Raw genomic sequence first — 15,982 nt, 5'->3', positions numbered from 1 at the left:
GCAACTCTCTTCTCATTCATTCCTGCAGCTTCACTGTGTTTTAAACAGTGTGGAAGCTGAGCGTCTGCAGCGCGGAAGTTGGGCGTCTCGAGAGTTCTGAGTAGGTTGTCCCAATGCATTGAAACGAGACGAGTCATTGGATAAATGCTGGTTTTGTCCCGACCGTCGGACGCTCGGCGTCTCTGGGAGTCTACGGACAGTGGGCGTGTATCGGCCCACCCGGACGCTGAGATTTTCTGCATGATGATTGGATGATCTGTCTGAGGCTGAATCTCTTTCTGATTGAGAGCGAAATGAGCCAATCACCGATCTTTTGGTGTAGGCATCAGTGGGAGCATTTTTCAATTCTCATTCTGTTCTGAGTTGACCTGGAGGCTTCTTCTACTGTAATCATTTTAGCGACACTCTCTTTGTTGAAAACGACTAGCGACAAATTAATCTTTTATTTCTGGTGGGTTTTATTGTAGTTGCTTGTGTTCACAGACTGACTTATATCACCACAGGGTCACAGATCATTTTCTTGAAAAGGAATGGAGAGTAGAATTCACGTATAAATAAACAGACACATTTCATGATGTAGGCCGAAATTGAGCTTCCCCTCCTTGACAGACCAGCATCCGCCACTGATACATACATACATACATACATACATACATACATACATACATACATACATACATACATACATACATACATACATATGATTGTGGATACATGAAAAAATAACGAAGACAACGGGTTCGCAGCATTTTACGTCACGTCCGAGGCTCCGCCTGTTTCTCCTACGAGAGCATAACATTGTCTATAAAGTGCCTCAACCAATCACAGTTGGTGAAAGTCGTCACTAGGACCACTTGGGCGACGCCCCTTGGCTGACTTGCTAATCAAACGAACATTTTCCTCACTTTTAGACCGTGACAACTAACTGAAAGTCTCGTCTCCTCTCTGATTGCGCCCGCTGTGTTGCAATTTTTGTACTTTGTAGTTTGAGCTGCTTGACTGAACGTAGGTTCCCCCTGAAACTGCCTCTCGACCAACCGGCCAACGACAAGCAGCTGACGGAACACTTTAGCCTCCCAGCCGACTGTTTCCCTCGTCCCAACTGTTCTTTGTCTCTTCTCTACGAACAAGTTAGCCACTGCCACCAATTCCCAGACGTGTTTGCTGACACTGGCTTACAATCAGATTTTAACCGAGTGACAAGATTTAACTACACCAAAATAGGCGGCTTTGGAACCAAGATGTCCAACCGAGTGGTGTGCAGAGAAGCAAGTCACGCCGGGAGCTGGTACTCTGCTTCGGGTAATTGTCGACACAGCACCGGCCGTGTTAGCACCCCGTGTGATAGCTGCCTTTTGTCTTTTTATCTCTGCAGCGTATGCTGTGGCTTAGTTAGCATTTTATTTTGTATCCGGTGACAGCAACCCCATAAAATCGATTCAAGAGCTTTAGACAACGCGAGCTAACGTTTGGTTTGCAATTCAGCTGATGGAGATAAGACGGCTAACAGTTAGCAATCGCTTGTCTTGCTCGCTATTTGTCATTCTATAATTTCTGCTGTTTACTCGCGTTCGTGTTTAATAAGAAACTTATATACAGTTCAACATTTTCCGACAGTCAAAGCAAAAAAAAAAAAAAGACGGTGTGACAGATCTTGCTTATCCTGAATAAAACATCATGGCAGCAACTCTGTATGACATGAAAATGCATGCCAGTCTTGTGGCCTCTCTTGTCTGTGTGTGACACTGGAATTCTTTAGTTCTGCCGTTAAAACAGTCCCTGCTGACTGACAACTAGGTAGGGCAACAGCATTGAGCATCAACGTTCACCCCCCCCATTTCAGCAGCCAATCTGTTATCCCTTTAAGCCTCTCTGTCTGCATTGTAATGATAGCCAGTTTGTTTGCCCTATATGTCGTGTCCTGTGCTTGAATAGAAAACCTGCATCATTACCCTGCCCAGAATTAATGCAACCACAGCGTTGTTGTTTGAGCTTGAATGTATATTTCCTTTGTACACCCTACAGTTTAAGCACACCTTATAAAACAAATTAAAACATTATAACTCAACTTTTTCAGATTTTTATTAAATCTAAGCTACATGAGAGGCTTAAATATTAAAAACGCCTCCCAGTCTATTGCAGTGCAGTTCCATACCACTGTAAATTATAACCGCCAGGGATGTGCATCTTTGCAGTCAGGAAGATTGGATACATCTCTCATACATATGGTACAATGCGAGTCAAGGATGGCGCATCCTCAAGTGGAAAGATTCGATTCAGCGGGATTACGATTCGATTCAATTATGTTGCGTCAGTAGCTTTTATTGATATGTGCAAGCTCTTCAAAACCCAAACTATCCAAGTTAATTAAATTCAAAGAGCCAAAAAATCAGCAACAGGAAACATTTACACCCGATGTGCAACTCTCATGAAAGATGATTCAATATGAATCTAAATACACGGGGTGCTCTACGATTCAAGAACGGTACATTTTGAAATAAAATGATTCGATTCTGTTAAACCAAAACTGATTTTCCGATTTAAATTGGTTTTCATTCACACCCATAGTAAACACAATATGAAACATTTTGAATTAATCTTACTTTCACACTGTCAATTAACGGTGAGCATTTTAAAGTCGTTTCTCAAAGTAGCCTTTGAATTGGATCTCATAAGCTTGCAGTACGGTTCATTAGTTGTCAGCACATCTGCCTCACAGTTCTCATGTTCTGGCCTTTTTTTTTTTTTTTTTGTGGAGTTAGCAAGTGGCCCTGCTCACTCACGACCCTAATTTGGACAAGCGATATAGAAAATGGATGGATGGATAAATTGTGATGGTATAATATATAATATTCATGTCATCTTGCATTTGATTGGTATTTGCACCAACATTACTACAGGAGGGAAAACGTGGCAGAAGCTTCCTGAGTTTGAACTTCGTCTTTCATCAACAAAGGTTATCCTGAATAAAACATCATGGCAGCAACTCTGTATGACATGAAAATGCATGCCAGTCTTGTGGCCTCTCTTGTCTGTGTGTGACACTGGAATTCTTTAGTTCTGCCGTTAAAACAGTCCCTGCTGACTGACAACTAGGTAGGGCAACAGCATTGAGCATCAACGTTCACCCCCCCCATTTCAGCAGCCAATCTGTTATCCCTTTAAGCCTCTCTGTCTGCATTGTAATGATAGCCAGTTTGTTTGCCCTATATGTCGTGTCCTGTGCTTGAATAGAAAACCTGCATCATTACCCTGCCCAGAATTAATGCAACCACAGCGTTGTTGTTTGAGCTTGAATGTATATTTCCTTTGTACACCCTACAGTTTAAGCACACCTTAGAAAACAAATTAAAACATTATAACTCAACTTTTTCAGATTTTTATTAAATCTAAGCTACATGAGAGGCTTAAATATTAAAAACGCCTCCCAGTCTATTGCAGTGCAGTTCCATACCACTGTAAATTATAACCGCCAGGGATGTGCATCTTTGCAGTCAGGAAGATTGGATACATCTCTCATACATATGGTACAATGCGAGTCAAGGATGGCGCATCCTCAAGTGGAAAGATTCGATTCAGCGGGATTACGATTCGATTCAATTATGTTGCGTCAGTAGCTTTTATTGATATGTGCAAGCTCTTCAAAACCCAAACTATCCAAGTTAATTAAATTCAAAGAGCCAAAAAATCAGCAACAGGAAACATTTACACCCGATGTGCAACTCTCATGAAAGATGATTCAATATGAATCTAAATACACGGGGTGCTCTACGATTCAAGAACGGTACATTTTGAAATAAAATGATTCGATTCTGTTAAACCAAAACTGATTTTCCGATTTAAATTGGTTTTCATTCACACCCATAGTAAACACAATATGAAACATTTTGAATTAATCTTACTTTCACACTGTCAATTAACGGTGAGCATTTTAAAGTCGTTTCTCAAAGTAGCCTTTGAATTGGATCTCATAAGCTTGCAGTACGGTTCATTAGTTGTCAGCACATCTGCCTCACAGTTCTCATGTTCTGGCCTTTTTTTTTTTTTTTTTTGTGGAGTTAGCAAGTGCACCTGCTCACTCACGACCCTAATTTGGACAAGCGATATAGAAAATGGATGGATGGATAAATTGTGATGGTATAATATATAATATTCATGTCATCTTGCATTTGATTGGTATTTGCACCAACATTACTACAGGAGGGAAAACGTGGCAGAAGCTTCCTGAGTTTGAACTTCGTCTTTCATCAACAAAGGTCCAACTTTCTGGAGGTTCTGATCTCTTTTGAAAGGGATGGTTGGATGGATGTATACAATGTAGTAGCAATTTTAAAGTATTCTGAGTTGAAGTAATATAATAAAAAGTTGCCATCTAATGTTGATTGGTCTTTTACTTCTCTCTTTTCAGGAGCCCAGCTGAATGCACAACTAGAAAGCTGGCTGTCCCAAGCACAGTCCTCAATCAAACCCGCCAGAGCCATCATAGCTCCGTAATCACATTGAAAAACTGAAGACAAATATTATCTGGGCATCTAAGACATCTCATTTGTGTGTTGCGTTTTTGTTTTTTTTGCAGGCATGCAGGGTATACCTACTGTGGTGCTTGTGCCGCGCATGCCTACAAGCAGGTTGACCCTTCTGTTACGTAAGTCTCATACTTCATTGAAGAAGAGTCTTTTTTTTTTTTTTTTAAAAAGTACAGCACAACCTCTTAGGTCAAATGCTGTCCAAGGGTGCTAGTTCACCTTAGCAGCGCAGTGCTGTTGTGGGTGGGGTGTCTACTGCATGGTTCTAAAGTTCAGGATTCAAATCTCAGCTCTTGCCTTCTGTGACGTTTGCATTAGAGGGGAACTCGAGAGCGGATGAAATAAAAGCTGTACTTCTGAACTTTTGTCTCATATTGATCTGAAACCTAGATGTCTTGAGTAAACAACAAAAGCAAAGGAAATGACCATGTAGTAAATGCATACATACAGTAAATGTATGAAAAACAGTAAGTGCGATGGCAACTGAGCTTACCTTTTTGTGCCGAAAGCCGCTGTGCAAACTAGTCCATTGCATGCAGTTCAATAACTTTGAATCATCGTATGCCACGACTGCGATAAACAGAGGACCCCCCGATACAGGCAGTTTTCAAGGAACATATGAACATTCTCTATAGTCATACAAATGTGAATGCACATTTATAACTTTATCAGTACTGGAACATAAACACAACAAAATGCCCTACTTGATGTTTGCTGAACGTTGGACTTGTGAGGCACTTGGACACTCGTTCAACATGCTGAGCCTTTACATCAAGTCATGCATGAAGTGTTTAGTTTTTCCAACCTTATAACAAAAATGTTTGACCATCTGGTACCGTGGAGTGACACAATGTCTGTTACCTTCAGTCGTAGGGTGTTCATTTTAGGACCCTCTCACCACGTGCCCCTGTCCCGCTGTGCCCTATCATCAGCAGACGTCTATAGAACACCTCTGTATGACCTGAGAATCGACCAGAAGGGTATTCGTTCTTAAAACCTTGTTTTCTTTTTAGGATTTCTTTACTTCTTCCTCCATTGTGTGGAATGATTAGAACAAATGAAGGCAACTTTTGTGAAAATGTCTATTTTAGCTTTTTTGACTATCTCAGATATTTGAGCCTTTCTTCATCTCAGCATTTTTACCCCCCCCCCCGAAAAAAAGAACTAATTATAATTAACTTTGGCTTTCCAGTTTATACTGACCTCTGGAAAACAGGGTTGTTTGAGAGGATGAGCATGCAGACGGACGAAGACGAGCACAGTATTGAAATGCACTTGCCTTATACTGCGAAAGCCATGGAAAGGTAATCCATGTTTGATGACACAAGTTTTAGGCTGGAGTTAAACTACAAGGTTCAATAGATGCAATTGTGATGATTTGTTTGAGTGACTTGACTGACAGATTTCAATTCTTCTCAGCCACAAAGATGAGTTCAGCATCGTGCCCGTGCTTGTAGGCGCTCTGAGCGAGTCCAAGGAACAAGAGTACGGGAAGCTGCTCAGCAAGTACCTGGCAGACCCTACCAACCTTTTCATTATTTCATCCGACTTCTGCCACTGGGGTCAGTGCTGATCAACACAAGTAGTGAAAATGACACGCACATATGCGTTTGGGCTGTCAGAGCTTTTCAAAAGGTTGACTTGATTCTTTTTTTTATAGGTCAGCGGTTCCGATACACGTACTACGATGAATCTCAAGGGGAAATTTACAGGTCAATTGAACATCTTGACAAAATGGTAAACAATGTCAGCCTTTCAAATGTGTTCAAAGTTGTTCAAATAAATATTTGTTTTCCAGAATAGAAGACATCTCATAACCACCTAGTACAATATTGAGCATGTTTACCATTGGATGAAGATCATCCAAGATCATTGTTTGTTACCTGTTTGTTGTTTAAAGGGAATGGGCATTATAGAACAGTTGGATCCCATGTCGTTCACCAACTACTTGAAAAAGTATCACAATACCATCTGTGGGCGTCACCCGATTGGAGTGCTACTAAACGTGAGTACAAAATCAAACATTTATATCAGGCAATACATGTTTTTTTTTTGGTTTTTTTTTTGTAATTCATTTAATTCAATTGCATTTTAGGTATTCCGTATTTTAGCTGCTCGGTTGCTGGTGTTAAATAATGGCAGCGCCCCGAAGTTAATAGACTGATAGTTTTTACCCAAAAGTTCTCTGACTGAATGTTCAGCACAATTCACTGCATTATGCAGTCATCTGCCATTCATCAAAACCGTTGCACCCAGTCACCTCTAAAGTGACACGGGAGCTCGACAAGTAGTTTGTCTATCACAGTGCTATAATCATGGCAAACAATAACTCAAGCATTACAAATTTAGTTTTGTGTTAAAGAACTTCTTTATACTCGTGTATTCCTTGCAGAAGCATGGAAGTGGTGCACACTCTGAATTGGTCACCAGTCAATCGTAGGGCACACACTTTTCGACAAACAACCATTCCCAATCACATCTAGGGGCTGGTTAGTGTCTTCACCCAATGAAAGAGGCGTTTTTGGGCAATGTGGGAGGAAGCTGGAGTCCGTGTAGGAAACCAACACAAGCATTGGGAGAACATGTAACATACAAGTACATCCATCATTGCCTTAGTAATTCTCATGCCTTTTCAGTCTTGGGCAGCTGTGACGTCAACATTTCATTGGGTTGTAATCTCATGGCGAAATTGGGCAGCATGGTTACAAAGTGGTGAGCACGTCTGTCTCACACTTCTCAGGTTTGGTGTTCAAACCCCAGTTTTGACATTTCTGTGTGAAGTTTGCATATGATTGTGGGGAAAAAAGGGTGGATACTAAAAGCAAACTGAAATGTATTATTGTTACTACTTTATGAAAGTTGAGCCATTTTATGGAGTTTTACAAACGGTCAACAATTAACATCCAAGAAAACATGCCTTGAGAAGACAATCTTTTAGAGCGTGTTTGCGCGCAAGTGATCAGTTCGTGTTGTGTGTTTCGATGTCTTTCAGGCTGTAGCTGAGCTGAGAAAAAGCGGTATAGACATGAACTTCAGTTTTCTGAACTACGCTCAGTCGAGTGAGTGTAGAAACTGGCAGGACAGCTCCGTGAGTTATGCAGCGGGGGCTCTCATCGTTCATTGAGGTCGACGATCGCAGGGGTCACTGCAGCATCGCAGCCCTGCCATTTATTATCTCTTGCCATAACCTGACCTATACATGCTCCCCACCCACCTTAGTCCCCTGACAATCCCCAACCCCATCCCCAAAACAATGCCTTCTATTTGCAGGAAGGACCGAGCCACGTCACCCTCCCAGCTCTCCTGTCTTTTTCCACTTTCCTCTCAGTCAGTCTCAGAACTTTAGGTGGAATATTTCGGTTGAAAGTGAAAATTTGAGACGGATAGGTCAGTGGAAAAGTTGATAGAAGCGGTTAGGGTTGAATATTATTTTGGTTTGAAGTTACGTGGGGATCTTATTTGGACTCTTGCAAGGGGCATCGTCGTTCCATGGATTTTGAGATGTGATAAGCAATCTACGGTGGACACATGGTGGTTTGTGCTCATGTAATCTTCCTCAGAAAAGGAATGAAAATAAACCTGCAGATCATCATGGAAATCAAAAATAGAGACGATACAGGATGGAAGTTAGAGAATCGTTTTTATGGCTGCCTCAAACAACATGTAACAATGACATCAGTTTCATAGATTACTCAACATAGTACGTTGGCGTTTTTAACAAAAGGGCTGCATTCAGTTGTGTTCACTAACCCCCTGCTTTACAAAACCAAAAACAGTTATAGCTTTCATTACCTAAACACATTTTAATCACTTTTATTTTTAATCGTATTTATCCCTTAGCTTGTTTTAGGAGTTGTGCTATTATCTGAGTACTGTGTGCATTTGGACACAAGCAGTGTTGTCGTAGATGCTTTTTAGTCATCAATATAATTTATCCAGCAAACTAGTGGTGCAATAAAGTTCCAACAATATGTTGTAACTTTTCCCTGTCATACTTACAAATTAGGAATCTTTGAATTTAACAATGGATGGTATTTAAGCCCCCCTGCCCCCCCCCCCACCTTTTTTTTGGGAGCTGCACAAAGCCATAATGCTTTGCTGTAGTTGGAAATTAGCAGTTCTGACCTTTACATCCGCCAAATGAAATGTGCTCCATAATGAGGGTGTTAAGTGCATACAGAAACTGAATGCCTGCAGTCGATTAATTTTCATGGTAGCATAGACAAATTGCAACATATTTCAGGCAGCACACGGTTTCCATCATCCTGCATTTGAAGATGATAATTTTAGACCGGGGGGGTTCTCGTCTGGATGTTTCCCAAAATGCTTAACATAAATGAGTACTTTCACCCCTCTTTGAAAGGTAAACTTTTCCATTTCTCAATAAACACAAAAACAAGTTCCAGAATTTGATGACGATTAGTCAGCTATGGTTAAATTGTTATGAATTGGACATTTTTCCCATCTGAAATTGTAATTTGGTGTGTACGCATTTTGAAAACAGTATGGGGGAAGAAAATACATGTTTTGTGTGTGCAAAATGACAAGTCACATTTTCAATCAATGACCAACATTTATTGAGTATTTTTTAGTATACAGTAGTAGAACATACTGATACTTAAAGGACCTTCTCGGTGTCCCTAAAATTTTGTTGGGCTTGAACTCTTTATGTCAAGCACTGTACATGATGCAGTCATCTCAACGTTTGTTGTCCTCAACACCATAAGAGTGAAGAGAAAATACTCCAAAATTTTGTTTTGGGCACAGACTGAAAGTTGAATCACCCATCAGTCACTTGGCCTGGTGTTGATCTCAAACCAGTAAAGCATGACACACTTGTGTTATTGTGCCTTTTATCAATGTTGTACAAACACATTTAAAGTATAATCTCACAAATAGTCTTATTTCAAAAGTGTTAATACTGCACAATTTTTCGCCATGTGTCTCGCCCCACAACGATCCTCCCTTACATGGTGCCCACAAAAGTCACCTCCGGCCTGCAATGTGTGTGACCTTTCCCCGTCTCAAGTGGCACCCACTGATTTCGCATCTGCTTTCTCCAGCAGGGAGTGGGGGTCCCCCCCCCCCCGCCCCCACCTCGCCTATTTCCTGTAGTGAGACAAAATTCTGAACCTCAACACTGTTCTTTTGATTTAAAATGATCTTTGTATTTTAGATTTTTTTTGTGTTTTATTTTTGCTGAGAACACAACAACTTATACACATCATTTTCCAAAAATATACTACTCCTTAAAAGGAGTTTTTTTGATCTCAGGTTCCACTGGCAAAGCATCGCAAGAGATTCTTCAGATGAGGCAAAGGATTTATGTTACAAAGCAAGTAAAATGTACTGAAAAGCAAATCTGTTGTCTTGTCTTTCCTTATATTCCACTCATTTCTGCAAAATATGCAGTTGTGTCATTGGTACTTATGTTTTAATTAACAACATGGGCATTACTGACGAAATTCTCTTGACACCATGACACTTATGAAGCATTTTTCAAATCATTGTGTTACACCTGCATGTAAAAAGTACAGATAAATAGTTTAGGATCTAATGTTTGTACATGTTACATTTTGAAGCTATCTACACTGATGAGAAAAAATGAATGAAATAAGCAATACAATCAAATCATATAAAGCTGAAAGTTTTTTTTATACGAAATACCAAAGCAAAGGGTGTTCATTTAAAAGGAGAGGTACTAGTGTTGAGCAGGTTAACGATAATGAGTTGACTTCAGAGCCAATGTTATTCTGATCGGACACACACCTTTATTCATCCACCATCCATTTTCTGATCCGCTTATCCCCACAAAGGTTGCGAAGTCCTTTCTTTTAATTTAATTTTATCTTTTTGTCTCTGCCTGACCCCAATTATCTTGGAGAATACGTTGACAATGCCGTTAAGGCAGGTTTGGGCTTTGACGGCGCATTGACCCGACAGAAAAGGTTGAAAGGCTTTTCATAAAAGCCTGATCATATTGACACAGTATCACAGTGAAAAGGAGTTAAGCTTGCGCAATAAACGAATGCTGCGTCGACGGTGCTTGACCAGCGTATCTTTGCTCCAAGTCAAACTTTTAACATACAATCATTCAACACAGTACAACTGCCAAGGCATTTATACGATTCGACAAGCTCAATTTCTTAGGAATTATTTAACTCTTGTTTTGGGAGTTTCTGTCTAAAATCGCTGATTGGCTCCCTGGATTTGAGAGCCGTTAAGTCATTTACGACCCAGGCGATGTTGTCTTTACGACGCTTATACGCTCTTCGCAGTTCGTCCTTTTTTTTTAAACTGAAGATTTAGGTGAGCATTTACTACCGCAGTATGTCCTGTAGTCTATGACATTGATTATGACTGGCTGTACATTGGTTGCTTTTCCAACTTCCGACTGGTAAAGTGCATTTTTTGGTGCAGCATCTCACGTAACTTACGTTAAACCTTGGTGGTATAAACTTTTTTTGGTCATTCCAATTGACAATCTTTTGTTAACTGTTTATATTTAACACAGCAGAGACCTCCATTTGAAAAGTGACCAGAAGGTGGAGTCAAAGGCAAATGTTTTGGAGAGCATGTTTGATTGAAATGACCAGGCCTACTTTACACCCTTCACATTTCAGCAACCATTTTTTTCTCACAAGGGACTATATTGTGTAAATGAAACTTGGATATGTTTTAGTTTGTCTATAGCTTGTTGTGTGGCATGACATAAATTCACTACCGGCTGCAAATGACTGAACAGCAATAATCAGAGATGGTTTAATGTGCGGTACATTGAACCTGCAGTTGCAAGCAGCTGATGAAACTAAAGACATACATTACACTTGCATTGCATTACATGAGTATTACATCAGATACCATGACGTTCTTGCTGACAGTGTTTTTTTCCATAGCCCTATGTCTTTAAAGGGTAAAAAATTGTTATTTAATTATTTTGCCAGAGATGGGCACTTTCCCCTATTTTGCCGGTCCGTCCTCCGTCCGTGACCTTTGTATATGCACACAATGAACTCACAGGTGACACACTTCTCTTTGCTTTTGAAAGTTTCCACAGTGGCTGTTTGACATTTCTGAGGACTCCACAAGAGGGAAAGAAATTCAATCGACCGACAGGATGTACTGCAATCAGGATTTATTGAACTATCTCAGCTTTGGCATGGTCTTGGCAGGACTATGGCATCTGTACCGCCACAAGAAAATCCAAACGTGCTATGGGCGCCACATGATGCAAACTTCCCCCACCAGGTTGGTGCCAGCCCGCCTGGCCTGGTTCATCCAGGAGTTACCGGCTATTTTGATTCCTCTACTTCTGATGCTCACTTCGCACAAGCCCTACAGTGTGGGAAAGATGCTACTACTTGGAACCTTTTGCCTGCACTATTTTTACAGGTAAAGGAAAAGCAGCTGTGAGGAGGTCTGTTGGTAGATAGCAGTTGGCTTTTAACAGCGACAGCCGTGACATGACTAGATTTTATTGGCAAGACCGCGTGCATATGAGATCAGGAATGGATGGATGTCAGTGCATGAAAGAGCACAGGAATTGTATTTAATTGAACAAATGATCGTATCGTAAAATTTTGACAGATTCGTTGGTTGGCACATTCACACTAAAGAGGATAAGTGATTGAGGCCTCCATGAAAATGCATGAAAGGATGTAAGGTGTGACCCCTACTGAGCAGAAAGTCATGTTGTGTGCATATTTCGTTTGCATCTTTATAGCTAAAGGTTTAACTTGCTTTGTGAACCCTCTTTCAAACTCAGAACATTCATCTATTCATTTCTGGTCAGAGGACAACCGTACCCACTGAATGCGATGGTGGGAGCAATTTTCTTTACCTCCATAAACGGATTCTTGCAGGGATACTACCTGTTGCATTGTGCTCAGCTGAACGAGTGGAAAACTGACTGTCGCCTCAAAATCGGTGGGTGTCAAACACGAGTGAAGCATTTAGACATGTCGGCTACATTTTGTTGCATATCAAAAATGCATCCCTCATTTACACATGGCAGTACTTTATACCTGTTTTCAAATAATAATTATGAGGATTTCTTTTAGGTTTATTACTGTTTTACACTGGGATGGCAATCAATATTCACAGTGATTATTGTCTACGAAACTTGAGGAAAAGCGGGGAAGTGATTTACAAGGTCCCTAAAGGTAAGAAATAGTTTAGAACTTCGTAAACTCATGTGGTATTAGCTATGTGCGGAATCACTTTTGTTTTTAATTTTTCCTGCAGGAGGCCTCTTTGAGTATGTATCTGCTCCAAATTACTTAGGAGAGATTGTCGAGTGGTTTGGCTATGCCATGGCCACTTGGGGCTTTCCATCACTCTCGTTTGCTGTATTTACGACATGCTTCATTGGCCCAAGAGCAATTTACCATCACAGGTGACCATTACTAAAACCTTAGCAGTGCGGACAAACTATACCACACACCAACTGAGTGCCACACTGACTCATTTGCTGTTTTTGTTTTTCCCACTTAGGTTTTACAACAAGAAATTCAAGTCGTACTCCAAGTCTCGAAAGGCTCTGATTCCATTTTTACTTTGAAAAAAAACATCCCGTTGTGATCCAAGTCAATGGAGAGAGGCCCGCATAATTGAAAGAAACTATTAATTTGCTACTTACGTTTTGTTTATGTGCAAAAACACATTGGCTTATCAAGACCGTTTAGTTGGCAGTCAGGGCTGAGTACATTTATTGTAGTTCCTTAGAACAAGCTCTGAAAACACTTCAAAATGTCCAAGCCACTCAGAAAAGTAAATTGTAACAGGACTTCCTCTGGGTGGACTGTTTGGGGACATGCAGGGACAGTGCCTCAGGCAAGGGCTCGGGCAAAAAAATGGCTTGTATGTTATTCTTAGGAAATCTGAGGTTGCTTTTAATGAGATGTAAAATGATGGTTCGTTAAAAAAAAAAATCCTTATGTACTTTGATTGGTTTGAATTAAAACAAAGGGAGAAGCACACTTGTGTTGTGCTGTATTAGGCTCATCCATTCCTTTTATTCCATCATTTCTTCTTGTCACAATCCACTCTTAACATTTTAATTTAATTCACATCTTGTATTGTATATCGTATATCGAGGACGACATTTACAGTTTCAATAGCAACTTGTAGAGCATTGAGTTTCGCTGTGAAAGAGTCAAGCACATCCGCATGCACAGTAACATCTGGAGACAAGGATGCAGGTGAGAATACGGGATATTTAGTGTTCAGGTGACACCACTTCTTCGTCTGGCTCATCTTTATTAGCCCGCAGCCACACTTTCTCTCACAACTCTCCATGTCCTCTTGTGTCACATCTTTTGGAAGGGTCCAGTGGTGAGCGCAAGTCAGATCAATGAGAGAATCTTCACTGTCGTGCTGTAGGGCTGCAGCCACTGACTCAAGAGAGCTACAGAAAGCCTCCACACCAAGAAGGTACTCTGTTTGCAGGCAGCCAAACACTGATGCACTTCCGGCGGCGTCACACTATGATTAAAACAGGACAATTAAGTGGAGGAAATAGTGATAGCAAATAAGACAAAAAGAATTGCTCTTACTTGGTGTCTGATGTAAGCAGCTAAGTGGGTCTCAGTGCACCCGCCTCCAAGTAAAGCAAACGGTTCCCTTAGGGTAAGTCGTAACACGTGTTCTGTCTTTTGGCATGCCACCTTTCATGGCCACATAGACACAAGTAAACAACATACAGTACTGCGTATCCACCTTTAACGGGTGTGCGTGTGTGTGTTTTTCTAATCGTACCTTCAATTCATTTAATATAGTCTCATTTCTGTGGCATAGGACTGTGGTACAAATGACGGACTCCTCAGCAGGATATAAATGTAGCATACTTTTGGATCCAAACTGTCTTAAGGTGACATTCCCCACCTGTCCATAGGCCTTGTGAGGGATCGTAGAGTGTAATGTTGCCAAAGGCTGAGCCCCTATGGAGGAAGACAAAAAAGTATAATGAATGAAGGCGCGCAGACTCAGTACAGCTCGCAGGTACAATTCACATTAAGCTCCAGGAATGTGATGATTTACATGTTAGATATTTAACCCAAATTCAGAGATTACCATAAAGGATTCTTGATGCATTTACAGCAATATTTTTGTGCAATATTTGAGGGAAATAAATTAAAAACAAGTCATGGATTTTATGTACAAAACATGATGTCACAAGTTGTGGCTACCTGTGAGTTGAACGAGAGGCTGCATGAGATTAATCCCCACTCTCTCCACAACTATCACGCCATGACTCCTCAGGAATTGCTGCAGAACTGGATGGATAACCTTCTGGCAAACACATATCTTGACGTTATCTTTGAATACCTGTTTGCCAATCTCGAGGAGTTGATCCAAGATCTGAGAGTCCATGTCAGTGCCGTATTGGACCTCAATCGGTCCATCTCCTATTTCAGAAAGATGACCGGCAAGGGATGTACTGAATAATACCACACGTAGTGGACTGCAGGGTTGATTCCTTGGCTCCAAGTCCTCAAAACCAACTGGAACGTCAACTAATAATCCTGGAAACACCTTAGATTCCATAACAGGAAGACCCTCAATAGGCACAATTACCGTCATGCCCAGAGTTACTACACCGTTGCTGTTGGACGGCACAGTCAGTAAAAAGGCTTCTACAGCCAATTTGCTGATGTGAAGTGTTTCATACTCTCTTAGCATAGTGGCTGGTTTGCTGCAGAGAATATTTCTAACCAACTTGATTAAGTTGTGGCTACTGCTAAAGTCGAGCTTGACTTTACAACCACATTCTTTGTCTTCAAGGTAAGTGGTGCAAAGACCCAACAGGTGTTTATTTATCCTGATAGCCTCGTTTTGTCTTAGACCAGACTGCTTGACTTTTTCAATGAGAGTAACACAAAGAATAGCTGCAAACAACCCGCAGTCACCCAAACGAGAAACATGATTGCGAATTGAGGCTAAAATTAGATTTAGAAACGGTGTCGATGAATAAATGGCTGGAAGTAGTACTGATGACGTTGAGGTGGTCACAACTTGCCCTCCGATATTGTTGTGAATGTGTTTAAGTCTACCCGATGGACCAAAACAAGACCTGAGAAGCTGACCCAAAAGATGAAGTTTGTTTAAAATGTCACTGTTTTCCAATGGTAGATCCGTGCAAAGCGCTGGTGATTTCCCAACGAGTCGAGACATCTCATTTCCGAAATGTTCACTTGAACACCAAATTAGCTATGTTAGCGCGGATGAACTAGTTGACGTGAGTCTGAGGAGTTTAAAAACAGCGTTACAAGCTACGGTTTTGCCTGATTATAATTAAAGCTTCATCCGAAAAACGTGATTTATGCCCCGTAAATAATATATATATATATATATATATATATATATTTTTTTTTAATTATGTTTTTGTATTGAATCTAATTGAAATGTGATCATACTTGAACTAGCATTAATCAAGTAACCTGTTTGTTTAATCCAAT

General features: G+C 40.7%; 3 protein-coding genes across 12 annotated transcripts; 2 read left to right on the top strand and 1 right to left on the bottom strand.

The window, feature by feature from the left end:
- The first annotated feature begins 833 nt into the window (after positions 1-833).
- Positions 834-9,887, top strand: memo1 (mediator of cell motility 1). Of its 2 annotated transcripts, XM_019870663.1 has the most exons (10): positions 2,781-2,956; positions 4,257-4,272; positions 4,409-4,490; positions 4,577-4,645; positions 5,394-5,506; positions 5,719-5,830; positions 5,946-6,088; positions 6,187-6,263; positions 6,427-6,531; positions 7,519-9,887. In XM_019870663.1, the coding sequence occupies exons 1-10, from the start codon at positions 2,813-2,815 to the stop codon at positions 7,648-7,650; spliced, it is 993 nt and encodes a 330-aa protein (XP_019726222.1). In that variant the 5' UTR covers positions 2,781-2,812; the 3' UTR covers positions 7,651-9,887. The 2 variants fall into 2 exon arrangements, with proteins under 2 accessions (XP_019726223.1, XP_019726222.1); XM_019870664.1 differs by lacking the exons at positions 2,781-2,956; positions 4,257-4,272 and adding an exon at positions 834-1,302.
- Positions 9,888-11,446: 1,559 nt separating this feature from the next.
- On the top strand, positions 11,447-13,504 carry srd5a2b (steroid-5-alpha-reductase, alpha polypeptide 2b). 5 transcript variants are annotated; one of them, XM_019870709.1, is made up of 6 exons: positions 11,447-11,546; positions 11,699-11,918; positions 12,292-12,452; positions 12,587-12,688; positions 12,771-12,921; positions 13,020-13,504. In XM_019870709.1, exons 2-6 carry the CDS (start codon positions 11,752-11,754, stop codon positions 13,084-13,086), a joined length of 648 nt encoding a protein of 215 aa, XP_019726268.1. In that variant the 5' UTR covers positions 11,447-11,546; positions 11,699-11,751; the 3' UTR covers positions 13,087-13,504. The 5 variants fall into 5 exon arrangements, with proteins under 5 accessions (XP_019726268.1, XP_019726269.1, XP_019726267.1 ...); XM_019870710.1 differs by having other exon boundaries at positions 11,448-11,497; positions 11,575-11,774; XM_019870708.1 differs by having other exon boundaries at positions 11,448-11,497; positions 11,575-11,918; positions 12,319-12,452.
- A 6-nt stretch (positions 13,505-13,510) lies between these two features.
- Positions 13,511-15,802, bottom strand: mkks (MKKS centrosomal shuttling protein). 5 transcript variants are annotated; one of them, XM_019870704.1, is made up of 5 exons: positions 15,719-15,733; positions 14,714-14,816; positions 14,283-14,464; positions 14,081-14,191; positions 13,511-14,009 (listed from the first exon to the last, which is right to left on the bottom strand). In XM_019870704.1, the coding sequence occupies exons 2-5, from the start codon at positions 14,736-14,738 to the stop codon at positions 13,587-13,589; spliced, it is 741 nt and encodes a 246-aa protein (XP_019726263.1). In that variant the 5' UTR covers positions 14,739-14,816; positions 15,719-15,733; the 3' UTR covers positions 13,511-13,586. The 5 variants fall into 5 exon arrangements, with proteins under 5 accessions (XP_019726263.1, XP_019726262.1, XP_019726261.1 ...); XM_019870703.1 differs by lacking the exon at positions 15,719-15,733 and adding an exon at positions 15,578-15,663 and having other exon boundaries at positions 14,714-14,813; XM_019870702.1 differs by lacking the exon at positions 15,719-15,733 and adding an exon at positions 15,578-15,649.
- Between the last annotated feature and the right edge of the window lie 180 nt (positions 15,803-15,982).

Source organism: Hippocampus comes, unplaced genomic scaffold (assembly GCF_001891065.2).
Source record: "Hippocampus comes isolate QL1 unplaced genomic scaffold, H_comes_QL1_v1.1 scaffold76, whole genome shotgun sequence".
In the NCBI taxonomy this organism is placed as follows: domain Eukaryota; kingdom Metazoa; phylum Chordata; class Actinopteri; order Syngnathiformes; family Syngnathidae; genus Hippocampus; species Hippocampus comes.
The sequence above is the reverse complement of the archived record's forward strand: the minus strand, read 5'-3'. Positions and strand labels throughout refer to the sequence as shown.

Bases quoted from the DNA above. Each gene is read 5' to 3' on its own strand.
- memo1 (XM_019870663.1), top strand. From the start codon at position 2,813: ATGGATGGATGGATAAATTGTGATGGTATAATATATAATATTCATGTC. The intron at 4,491-4,576 runs GTAATCACATTG...TTTTTTTTGCAG, and splicing joins GCCAGAGCCATCATAGCTCC to GCATGCAGGGTATACCTACT. The intron at 6,264-6,426 runs GTAAACAATGTC...TGTTGTTTAAAG, and splicing joins TTGAACATCTTGACAAAATG to GGAATGGGCATTATAGAACA.
- srd5a2b (XM_019870705.1), top strand. From the start codon at position 11,644: ATGTACTGCAATCAGGATTTATTGAACTATCTCAGCTTTGGCATGGTC. The intron at 11,919-12,291 runs GTAAAGGAAAAG...TTTCAAACTCAG, and splicing joins TGCCTGCACTATTTTTACAG to AACATTCATCTATTCATTTC. The intron at 12,689-12,770 runs GTAAGAAATAGT...TTTTTCCTGCAG, and splicing joins GATTTACAAGGTCCCTAAAG to GAGGCCTCTTTGAGTATGTA.
- mkks (XM_019870700.1), bottom strand. From the start codon at position 15,698: ATGTCTCGACTCGTTGGGAAATCACCAGCGCTTTGCACGGATCTACCA. The intron at 14,465-14,713 runs GTAGCCACAACT...CTTCCTCCATAG, and splicing joins GCCTCTCGTTCAACTCACAG to GGGCTCAGCCTTTGGCAACA. The intron at 14,192-14,282 runs GTACGATTAGAA...TGGCCATGAAAG, and splicing joins CTATATTAAATGAATTGAAG to GTGGCATGCCAAAAGACAGA.